This window comes from Melozone crissalis, unplaced genomic scaffold, assembly GCF_028551555.1.
Source record: "Melozone crissalis strain CALT ecotype California unplaced genomic scaffold, PUWL_Pcris_2 ptg000016l_1, whole genome shotgun sequence".
NCBI classification, from domain to species: domain Eukaryota; kingdom Metazoa; phylum Chordata; class Aves; order Passeriformes; family Passerellidae; genus Melozone; species Melozone crissalis.
Genome location: NW_026535794.1, coordinates 55,410,390 through 55,423,220, shown reverse-complemented (window position 1 = coordinate 55,423,220; position 12,831 = coordinate 55,410,390). Strand labels below are relative to the sequence as shown.

Below are 12,831 nucleotides of genomic sequence, written 5' to 3'. Positions count from 1 at the left end.
GACCCTCTGGGGAAAGAGGTAGAGTTGGGGGGGGGGGGGGGGGCAGGTGTTTTTAAGGTTTTATATCACTTCTCATTATCTCTGATTTTATTAGTAATAAATTCACTTCGTATCTATAATTCAAGGCTGTTTTGGCAATGATGGTATTTAGTAAGGGGCCTTAGCCCAACTCATGAACACTTCTTTAAATTCTGTCTCCTCTGTCCAGCTGTGGAGGAGAGTGAGAGAGCCACTTTGGTGGATGCCTGGCACACTACAGTCCAGAGGCAGACTCACGCACAGAAAACATCTGGAATCACAACTTTTCATTATTGACTAAGCAGTACAAAAACCATGGCACTAGATAAGAACATCTTCCCCCTAACACTTCCTATCATCCTTGCATATAAAAACCATAGCAGATGCTGAACAAATACAATTTCAAGATATATGTTTACCTCTATCTTAACCCTGCCTTTTATGAAGGGTACCAATGAAAGACACTTTATTATGTATCAGCATTATAATGTCCCTTGCTCAGTAGTCAAATACATATAACACTGAGAATCCCACTAATTTAAACAACCTCCAGACGTGAGGAATATTCAGGTTATTCAATAGGAGGAATATCAAAATTGATCTTTGTTTTTACTTTTCTTCTGATAACACAAGAGAAAAACCCCCAAACTCACAAACAAAAATACAGAGACTGGCAACTAATCTGCTCTCTAAACTCCAGGGATAGGTCCTCACTTCTGGGGGACAGAATCTCTTAAATGCATGAAGTTGGGATAGTAAGAACACCTACCAACAAAGCAACAATTACAATGTTACTATCAATATTGACAAAGGAAAGACATACAAGATCTGAATTCTTATGAAAATTTAGTTTCTTAAAAGGATTATCCTGTCCTCTAGCTGCCAGATGGTTTTCAAAACAATTGTCTTCTTCTAGAAAATATATCCTTACTATGACACGGTAAGCCTTAAATATTGTTACTCCATTATAAATAACAACAGGTTTATTCCCCAAAATGTAACATCTCTTGAAAAAGCCACAATGCCTACCGTTGCTTCCTGGTTCCACAATATTTTCTGCACTGACTTCTTTCGTTGGACTTTGAACTTGTGGTTCTGATTGGACATTTTGATCAGGCAATTCAGTGCCTATCTGACCATTCTGTAATCTCTGTTTCAGCAACGACACCTAAACAAAATGTTCTTTTTGTTAAAAAAAATCTAAGGATTCAAAGCAGATATTTTTTTAATCTTAGAAACTAGAAAGAGTTAAATTAATTTTGATACTATCAAGTAGAAAAAGGAAAAGTCTGTCTGAAATTTTTTACCATTTTTTAGAACTCAGAATTATGCTTCCAATTAACAAAAGACTATGGGTAGAGAAACAAAGACAAATTAAGCAAAATACATGAATTTTGCAAAAGAAGTTTTAGGTCAGACATCTGCTAATGTTGATGTCTTGATAACAAAAACATCACAAAGGTATTTAAGTGCAAATCAGCCAATCCTATTTAACATGAGTGAGATTTTTACAAAGGTATCCTCTACCACAAAGACACATTTATTTACAGAAAATTCTAAATTCACAAGATGCTTTTCAACTTCAGAGCAATTGTAATAAAACATAGATATGCATCATAGGAAATATATAGCTAAAAAGAAAAGTTAAGAAGAGCAGTTTTAAGCATCATCTGTTTGGTAAATTATCTTACCTGAGTTTGCAGGACATTAATAAGTTGATCCTTTTCTTCTAAGGAAGCATCAAATTCCTCTTGGAGATGTTTCTTAGCTTGTTGATCCATCTGGAGCTCCTGATAATACAAACACATCTCAAATGAATGTGAACTCAATGAATGTGAACTCAAATGACTTATGAAAATATTCTGAAATATTATGAAAATATTATGAACTCAAAAGACTCAGGAAAATATTCTGAAATAGCATCTAAAATATCTCTTTCATAGTTGTGATCCCAAAATACAACAATAAAGTGTATTTTTTTTTTTACTATACAACATTCTACACAATATAGTAAGAACATTCAATTATAATACTGGGATTAAAACAGCAAGAGTCTAGATCTGATGGAAAATTATCAAGGATTCTTTTTCCTAAAAGTAAGTTTGTATAGAGTTCATTTCAAGCCTGCTCCTGAAAAACTCTCTTCCATGCACACATTTCTCCTGGAAGCTGAAGACTGTACTTTGGAAGATTCTTCACTTTGCCACCAGATTAAATCAACATAAAGAGAAAGAAATGTAAAATTCATTACGTTCATTCAATGTGACACCATTCTAAAATGACAAATGCCATGTATAAGAGAAGAAAATTGGTCTTTTTATTCCACAAATATGTCTCAAATGAGAAAGGCAGAGAATACCAAACAACTTAAGTATGTGGCTTTACTTGATACTTATATGCATTTGTTTGGCTGAACACTCTTAGAAGCTTGTAGATATTGCCTAAATTCTTTAGTAAGGAGTTTTTTTTAATTACTTCCAACACTTTTAAGTTTAAACATTTAAATTTCTTTAAATCATTATCATTCTAATAGAAAATATGTGTACCTAAATTAATTCACATCTAACTGCTTATTCCAAGAACCCGAACCACACATACATCATGCATGCACTGCAAATACTTTCAGAAAATTTTCAATATTTTTTATTTATATGTTTATTTCATCCATAGATACCTTCCCCATAATTTACTCCAGGAAAAGAATGCTTCTATGACTGTTATTCTGCAAAGATCACTTGTACAAAACAATCACCACCCATAAACATGAGTTCCATTAGCCAGGCAAAGACAGAGGACGATCAATAGAGAAAAAAAGGATGAAAAAGCAAATAAGACAAAGCAACACTGGATGTTTCCTGAGCTGCTTTCCTCCAACTCCAAATCTTGCTTTTATGCTGTCTTGCTGTCTACCCCTTACTTCCAGCAGTGAATGCCCTGCCACAGATGAGGCTGATACCAGCATTGAAAACCATAGCTGCATGAGTTGAGCCTGCCAGGCCATGCAGAGGCATGATGGTGAGGGAAAGCATCCCTGCCAAAACCATTACTCTCTTCCCAATTATATCCACTTCTTAACACTGCACTGCCTCATGTTCTCAGCAATTACATCACACTTCTGCCCTGTGCTTCTGAGCTTTAGAAGCAATTCCTTACAAACAAAGCAAAGCAGGCCAGTGTCAGAACAAGTATCAAAGAGATTTATTGAAATCAACAACAGAAATGGTCCTCTTTGGTTCTCAGAGTCCCTTCTGATCCTGTATTGTGAAGGAGAACACTGAAGACTGCTCTAAGACTGGTTTTGAGGAATTACTCCTAACAAGAGTAAACTTAGATGAGTAAAACCACATTTATTTCTAGGGACTGTGTCATACTGTTATTTTAGCCTCTAAGGAAGATTGGTTTCCTCATACATGGCCCTCTTAGAAGAAACTTGCCTGATTCAACATATTTATGCGAAAAATGGGCTGTATGATGAAGAAAAAGATTATTATAATTATTTTCTGATAACAAATTACTACATTAATGAATTAACTACTTTGGACCATGTTAGCTTCCACAATGGAAACTTACCATTTTATTTGTAATTTTTTCTTCGTTGTCTGTTTTACCTAATGCTGCAACACCTGGGCTTCCAAAAGATCAGAAAAACACTTTCTGAAGTGTATCAATTAATGAAAAAGAATTTCAGTGTTAGATTTGAAGGAATCTTTAAATTTACAAGATTGGTAAGAATGAAATTAAGTTTTACACAAAATATACATATATACATATATATATATAAAAGAGAAATATATATGCAACTTATGTACATATATGAATCACAAAGACTATGACAGAAGTAAAAAAAAAAAAATACACATGGTCCAATTCTATCATATGCCAAAGATTTAACTCTGTTCCACATTTGCCTTCCTGACTTCAACAAATAGCAATAAACTGGAAAACCAATCCCACAGGAGCATGTAGATATGGACCTACCACAGAAGAAACTTTTAAATTTGACCTTGTAGTGATCTGGAAAAGATACAACCTTGGCAAGCCAATTCTGACAGTAAAGCAATGGTTTTTTCCCTCATATGCACTGATAGTTTAGCTTGGGACATTGTGACAGTCTGGACATAGGCTATAGCTCAGATGAACACAGTACTCCCAGCACTGACCCACTGTTCTCAGCTGCTGGGGCAGAAACAGCACAGATGTGAACCAAAATGCTACCCCACCAGCACACACAATTCACAGCACGCTCACCTGAATTACTCTCAGAATCACTGAAGAGTGCCCAGCAATATGCCAGTGACCTCCCTTGAAATGACTGGCTGCCTGACTAGTCACAGGGACAGGTCCTTGTGGGTGAGCTTGAGCCTTGAGTACACACATGGCCAGAAGCTCAGAGTCACCATCCCTCATTATGAAGGGGACAGGCCTCAGACCCTGTCTGTGGGTAAAGCACCCAAGTGCCTGGAGTAAGTCTGCTTCAGGCAAAGGTGGGACCTCACCACAGTCTAATGGCTCCTGTAACCTCCATGCCAGTGCTGCTGCTCAGCATTGTACATGCCAGAAGCAGATGTGTAGTCATAAGAAAAAGCCTGTGACTTTGGGCTAAATGGTGCCCAGCTCTCCAGCAATCTACGAGCACAGACAGAGGCCCTTGCACACCCATCTCCAAATCTGGTGTTGCACTAGCTCCTGAGACAATAAAACAGCTTCAGCTTTACATTGTGCTTCATCAGGGTTTGACAATATGGCGTTTTTGATTTTGTCATTTTAATCTGTTCTGCCCCATCATCTATACATGTTTTTTAAGTCAAATGTGTTTACTATCAATACCAAACACACTAGAGCTTCTCCTTTGAATTTCTCTATAACTTAAGGAGGCAAATCATAACACAACCTACTTGATTTTATGACTGAAACCAAACTATACTAAAATCCATAAAACAATGTAAGCATTACAACCGAGATAAAGAATAATTTTTTTTAAATTGTCCTCTTTTTTTTTTGATAGTCATTACAAAAATGTGCCTATTACTTGTGTTTGCCAAAATTAGTATTTGTCATTAATAGAAGAGCAACAAATTGCACAGGGACATCTATAGCTGGGCCCAACAATACTGCAAGAACCACACACACTTCTACCTATTTCACAATGAACAAGAGAAGTAGTTTGGTTGGTGATGCACTCCTCTGTCTTAAGAGGATAGCAATAAGCTGCTGAATGGGAAGCAAGCCGGAGGAGTAACCCCATATAAACAACAACAAAAAAAGCTGTAAAATATCCTGCTCTGTAATAGAAAATATTTTGTGAACAAAAAGGTCAAAAGCTAGGCAGAAATAGATCCTATGTAGGTGTGATATAACACAAACCTGCAATCAATAAAGAAAATTACCTCTCTCAGTTCTCCAATTCTGCGAAGTGCTTTATCCTGGCTTTGACTCAGAATGCTCTTAAGAAAAAAGGAAGAATAAAGATCAGGTGTCTTAAACATAATTTTTAAATGGATAAATAAATCCAAAAAACTCACAAATATAATTATTTGTTGCTCTTTCAAGTCACGCTTGATATGCAAATATTGTCATAAGCTGCCAACTGTGGGTTGGCAATCTATCAATCTATCACCTGAAGTCAGCTGATGCAACAAAAAAGGCTGGAGTACAACACTTCACAGTTATTATGAAAAATTAATTTTACCTTGGTTTCCTCAGAAATCTCAGCTAAGAAATCATCATCTGTTACATACTCACAACACACTGAAAATTAAATCTGTATTGTAACTACACATTTTAAGATTGAAAAAAGCATGCAGGTACGAGACCATGAAAAGTAATGCTTACCTGCAGCTTCTTCTTTTCCCGCTGGGTAACTTGATAGGCAGACACTAGCTAAAATAAACAAATCGGATATAAAGATGATAATACATCTGCATATAGCCATCAAAATAATTTCCTTAGTTGCATCACTAGCTGCATTTTCAAACTCTTTGCTCCACTTGAGAACTTTCTTTTGATATAAATGTACTTAAATTTTCTTAATGTTTTCTTTATCTATCTATTAAATATCTCCAATGTATTAAAAAAAAAAGCCTGCATGACAAAACAATGATGTTACTCAGCATTCATACACAGTTTTCCCTTCCCTGAGACAACACACCCCATACCACCCTTCAACACAGGGGGTCAAACCCAACAGTATCAGAAAGTTACATCTCAGACAGCTACCCCACAGGTGTGACCACTCGTAAGAATACATGTCCCAGGGAGAAAAAGCAAAAATGATTTTACAAAAAGTGTGCATTAAAAAATACATTTCTAAATGTAACAAAAAAAGGTGTAATGTTCTCATCCCTTATGCTTTGCATATATCCAGCAAAGACAGACTGAAAGTAGACAGTATTTCATTTCTCACTGTAAACTGACAAAAGGAGGAACGGTACACCTCAGTTTACTTAAATATTTGATTACAACTGCCAAGTAGCATTATGGTGAAGTAACATAATGGCATTTGAAATTAGAAAACTTTGTTTTCAAATTGATGAAAAATTTAAGAAAAACAAATCTAGAACACCGAAACCAGAAAGTCAAAATATATCTTCAAATTCTAATTTAAAACAAACTAAACATTTTCAGAATTCAAAATTACTTTTAATTTCAAAGTTATATTTATTTTGCCCTTATAAGAAAATCCAAACTGCTATGGGTGTTTTCCTTTACCGTATTTTTGAGATGCTAACTATGCATCCTACTTCAAGAGGGAAAAAATATTTCTGCCTTAATTACTCATTATATATTGCAACAAGTTTCTTCCAAGCTCCAGCAAAACAATTATTTTCAACTGAACTGAAGAAACTCACAAAACCAGGAAAAAACCCCAAGCCTTTTTGACAGAGAAAGTTAGGACTTGGTGGACAGATTACACTAATAAAAATAATCCCAAACAACCAAAAAAAGCATTGAAACAAACCCACAAACTGAAGAATTTTCATTTTAGCAACTACTATTTACACAAACTTTAAAAAATACTTATTACAGTAGCTGGAAGTGAAGGAAAAATTGCTATGAGAACTGCTCTTTCAGGCATACACCGAATACTGCAGTCACCGTATACATATTTTAGATTCTAGGGATTTTGACAAAAGTCTGCACAGGAATTTTTGTATTTAAGGGCAGCAAACATTAAAAGAACTGTAAAAAACAGTACAAATATCCAGTTTTAAATACAACACACACTTAAAAAAAAATTAAAAAACCCAAACAAAACCCCAAAACTAATTAAAAAACCCAATACCAAAACACCACCTTCCATTCGACAGCTTTACCTTGCCCAGTAATTTGGAAAATGAGTAGGGAAACTACTTATATAATTGGTTTTTACAAAAATACCCAAAAAATAGGATGTTTGAATTAATTCCTCTCAGGGAATACCTAGAAATTATGAAGAATAGAACTTGTTTCTTGAAAACAAAATGCTTACCTATTGCACATGGCTAGAATATACACCGTGCTTTTCAAGAACAGGTTGGAAAAAAAAATAAATTTGCTGTCATGGGAGTACAAGTCATGCTTATCTCTGTAGTGAACTTCACCCTCTGCTAGATGCTTTCAGCTTGAAATCTTAATAGGCCTGCTCTGTGTGAGTAACCATTAATTAACCTCTACTGCTGGCATCAGGAAATTATTTTCAAACAAGAGAAGAAAAAGATTTCCATGTTTTGTTACCAGAAGAACATTTAACCTTTTTAGGTCAAAAATAACTAGATTTAGAATTAGTTAACTTCCATGTTAGTTGTAAGTTTAAACATTTGCTCCAAATAGGAAAAGAAAAAGACTGTCCACTGCTGCAGTATCTGTTAGCCTAATCTCTTTCCCCTTTCTGCATAGCTAAACCAGTCACATTGCCTACCTCTGAGTATTTTCCCCTATAGTTGCCTAAACTGCGCTCCATTCTACGCAGACGCTGCAGCAACTGCTCTTTGCTGAGGGTGTCCATATTTCCCAGAGGCTCTTCCGTTTCACTTTCAATGTCAGAAGGTGAATCAAAGGTGGGACTGAGAGCTTCCAAGTCCAGTCGATTCAGTGAGTCTCTTGAAGAACTTCGGACTAGGGACTCTTTAGAAGAAGAGCGAAATAGGGTCTCTTTTACTGGGCTTCGAAACAAAGACTCCATGGAGGGAACTCGAAGCTGAAGCCTCTGGGCAAAAGACTGACTGTCACTTTGCTGCAAAAATTGAAAGAAAGTAATTATTTCTGCACTGCTTTTAGGCAGACAGACACACTAAAGCCCAGGAAAGAGACTTGACCTGTGCAAAGAAACTACTGTTGTCTAACACATGCATGACACCAAATAGCAGCTACTCCCTTAAAAAAATCATCTACTTGTGCAGAAAAATCAAGCATGCAACTACCAGATGTGCACCATTTCAGATAGCAACTAAATCTAATAAACTACAGCTCTGATTTAAACTTTTAGGAAAATGTTTTTCTGTATAATCCCTCTAAAAATTAAGGAATGTGTAACTAATATAAATGTCTATTGTCTCAAACATGAAAAATACAACTGACTCACTTCTTAATGTATTACACAGAAGACTGGATTTATCTCAAAGACATAGATACTTTTCTATGACTAAGGGAACAAATTAATGGTAGAGATCCTTGTATGATAGTTAGTCCTAGTAAACCATCTTGAACAGTCCTTTTTTTATTTTTATTTTAAACAACTTTACAATTATTACATAAAACAAAATTATTGATTTATGCAGCTATAGTACTTACTTCACTCTATACCAAAAGATTCTGTGCTGTGGTAACCTTTACTGCTGGTGCTACAGAAATCATGTGAAAGCATTACTGCAAGACATTGCCCCTACAATCAAATGTTGGGAGACACATGCCAGAAGCCACTGATAATCCCACTTCAGTAAGCTAAATGTTTCCCTGAGACATATTTAAAAATTACCTTCTCACTAGTGACAACATTTTCAGTCTACCAGTTCTTTTCTCCAGCTTTCCAAGCATGCAATAGGCCCCCTACTTTTGAAAGCCAGTTTACTGCTGTGCAACAAGATGCATCTCAATGCTGGCAGTCTGCTAACCAGTCCTTACAAAAAGAAAAGCTCCACACATCAGTGGCAATACTTAATACCAGCAAATAGTATTACACACAAACAAAATATCTGATCATCCTCACAGGCAATTACTTAGCCCTACTTCAGCATGAAGAGAAATACTGGGCACTTAACCAATGTAACACAAAGACAGCACAGCAGTGAAGGAGGAAACAAACCCCCCATGCCCTCCACATACCTGTGGAGAGACAGGTTCACTTCCATTGTTTTCTGTGGACCCAGGAAGTGGTTGTTTATTCAAGTTCTACAGGAAGTAAAAACAACTGTTAGAAGAAACAGAGTACAAGGGCTGTAATTCTGTGGTTCCTAGAAACAGCATCTGTGCTTTTTTCTTTGCTTCTGTTTTTAGTACCTTCTTTAGAAAGCTTATTAAAATGTCTTCATGCAAACAGGCTAGCTTGTTAAATTCAAAACAGATTGCTGCAATATGCAGAACTACAAAGCAGCTATGTGTGCATGGATTAGTATGATACATGGATATCTCCAATTAAGTAAGTCATCATGATTATTTATATAACATTTATGGACAAATCAAAGACACAACAAAAAGACAAAATTATAGCAGGAAAAGTCTAATTAATTACTAGTATTTATAGCCAATATGAGTAAGAGTTGGCTGTAACACCATCTTTCTCTGTTTCAGTGCATTGGGGGGGGGGGGCAGAAACTACCTGGAAAAGAAGTGCTGGCAACAAACTGTTTATAACTCCAACAAACATGGAAAGAAAATTAGACTTTCAGAAAATATATCTTTAACAAAACTTTTGCATTCCCAAAGAAAGGAAAAAACACACACATTAAAAATCTTCATCCAAAACAACAAAACCAATACAACAAAAAACAGTAGTCTGGAGTTGGTTGGTTTGTTTGGTTTGGGTTTTGGGGGTTTTTTACTGGTTTGGGGCTTTTTTACAGAGTTTAGACATTATTGTTCCTAGCCTGTCTATCCTGCCTTTCTTGTGTTCAGGTGTTTGCTAACCCAGTCCTAATTTTCAGGAAGGATGACCCTGGAAACTACAGGTCACTTAGACTCATTTCATTGACTGGTAAAACTATGCAGATTTTTCTGGGAGTTATTGAAAAACAGCTTCAAGACAGAGCAATCCTTGGTCACAACCAGTAATGGGTTCATAAGGGGACACTCCTGCTTGCCAAATGTGATTTCCTTTTATTACAAGCTTACCCACTGAGATGAGCAAGGGAAGCCACTTGTTGTAATCTTTTTGGATTTCACTAAAGCCTTTGATACTGTCTCTCACAGGACCTTCCTGGACAAAATATTCAGCAAACAGCTGGATAAACACATCATGTAGTGCGTGAGCAATTGGCTCATGGGTTGGGCTTAAAGCTTTAGAGTGAATGGGGTGACATCAGACTGGAGAGATGTCACTAGTGGGGTTCCACAGGGCTCCATCCTCAGCTCTGTGCTCTTCAACGTCTTCATAAATTACTTCAATGCAGGACTTGGAGGTACACTAAGTTTAACAATGATATTAAATTGGGAGGAGCTGTTGACTGCCTTGAAGGCAGAGAGGCCCCGGAAGAGGAGCCCTCAGTAAATTAGAGGGCTGAGTAATCAGCAACCATACAAAGTTCAATGAAGACAAATGCCAAATTCTGCACCTGGGACGGGACAACCTTGGATGTATGGACAGACTGGGGAACAAGACACTGGAGAGCAGCACCACGGAAAGGGACCTGAGGGTCCTGGTCAATGGAAAATTGGATATGAGTCAGCAGTGCCCTGGCAGCCATGAGGGCCAAGAGTGTCCTGGGTACATCAGGCACAGCATCACCAGCTGGGCAAGGGAGGGATCATCCCACTCTGCTCTGCCCTGTGTGCAGTTTTGGGTGCCACAACATAAGAAAGATACAAAGCTATTAGAGAGTATCCAAAGAAGGGCTACAAAGATGATGAAGGGCCTTGAGGGAAAGCTGTACAAGGAGCAGCTGAGGTCACTTGGCTTGCTCATCCCGGAGGAGACGTCAAACCAGTTTACAATTTCTTCATGAGGGGATGTGGAGGGGCAGGAGCTGTGGTGACCAGGAACAGGACTCAAGGGAACGGCATGAAGCTCTGTCAGGGAAGATAATGTTGGATATTAGAATAAGGTTCTTTACCCAGAGGCTGGGTGGGCACTGGAACAGGCTCCCCAGGTAAGTGGTCATACCACCAAGCCTGTCTGAGTTCAAGAAGTTATTGGACAACACTCTTAGGAACATGGTGTGATTCTTTGGGCAGTACTGTGCAGGGACAGGAGTAGGACTTTGGTCAATCTTGTGGGTCCCTTGCAACTCAGGATATTCTATGTTTCTAACTTACACACATCCAGATGGTTTTTTGCTGTATAAATCCAGTCCAACTGAATTAGCAGAATATGCTAGAAACCATCTTGGACATGGATTTTTTCAACAGAAGTAAAACACTGAGGCATATCAAACAAAATACGGGTAAATTCACCTAAGAGCAGTGTAAGTTTTAACTTTTAATCAAGCTATACCCTGACAGTTACATGCAAGCTGCAAAATCTAAAGTGTATTTAGAACTGAAATCTCAATCACCCTTGTATATATATCTCCTACATGATCACGCTCACAGCTTCTCCTCTGGATATGTCAATAAGCACACCTAAACATTAATGTGGATGATAAAAGAGCTTTAAAAAGGTCTGACATGGAGCAGATTTGAGGTAGTACAGAAATAACACAGAACAAAGAGAAATCCGGATAGTTAAGGAAACCAGAGAACTGAGCAGTTAACCCATATGCAGACAAAATAAAACAAGTCATACAAGAAGTATGGATTCGGAAACTGTGCTTCACCTAGCTTGAACAAAATCTGCATTCTGCTTCAGAACACTGTCCTGTGGCAGTGGATTTGCTCCTAGTGGATTAACAGTTTTTATATGTTTTAAACTGAAGCACTTCCACACTGTGTTCCTGGCTCCACTACCTGTTCTTGTTTTTTCTCCTAACAGCAAAAGTTATTAATAAGATAATTCAAATAAAAAATTATCTTCTGCTTCATCATTTACAAAGCATCTGCTATGCTACTATAGCACTGACAACAGAGGAAGACAAACACTTCACCAAGACATCACAAAAAGAGTGATTGGGCATTGGAATGGGCTGCCCAAGGAGGTGGTGGTGTTACCATCTCTGGAGATAGTTAAGAAAAGATTGGATGTGGCAGTTAGTGGCATGTCTAGCTGGCAAGGTGGTGTTAGGTCAGAGGTTGGACACAATGATCTCAGAGGTCTTTTCCAACATACTTTATTCTGTGATTCTGTGACTTACAAACTAAATACACTTCTTTCAAAAATCAGGTATTCTGATACATATGAAGAAGAGTTAAAGGAAAGTCTGGAGGGTTTGCGCATGTAATTTGTAAGTACAATTTAATATTTAACATCTATTTTAAAACGCAAGATTAAGTAGATTTATTAAATTTAATATGGTTTTTATGAATATAAAACCCATGGATGCTGTTTCTTTTTGTGAAGACGCTTTAAAAAGCTACCATTTAAGGACCTATAAAGATCCTTAACAATGGAATTTCGAAGCTAAACTAGTGCTGACACTTTTAAAACTTTCCTACTCACTATGCCGGCATCTTTTACACAATCTATGGGAACAAAAGATTTTGGGTTAAAATTTCTGTTGACATAAATAATAAAAGGGATACATTGGT

At 37.0% G+C, this 12,831-nt stretch overlaps 1 protein-coding gene across 2 annotated transcripts in view; it reads right to left on the bottom strand.

The window, feature by feature from the left end:
* The window catches only part of GOLGA4 (golgin A4), a 71,185-nt gene that overhangs the window by 38,867 nt on the left and 19,487 nt on the right, over window positions 1–12,831 (bottom strand). For both annotated transcript variants that reach the window (XM_054273267.1, XM_054273265.1), the window contains exons 3-8: window positions 9,319–9,384; window positions 7,916–8,230; window positions 5,851–5,898; window positions 5,406–5,462; window positions 1,710–1,808; window positions 1,048–1,186 (exon numbers count right to left, since the gene is read on the bottom strand). In XM_054273267.1, coding sequence (XP_054129242.1) covers window positions 1,048–1,186; window positions 1,710–1,808; window positions 5,406–5,462; window positions 5,851–5,898; window positions 7,916–8,230; window positions 9,319–9,384 — 724 coding nt within the window. The remainder of the gene's footprint in view (window positions 1–1,047; window positions 1,187–1,709; window positions 1,809–5,405; window positions 5,463–5,850; window positions 5,899–7,915; window positions 8,231–9,318; window positions 9,385–12,831) is intronic.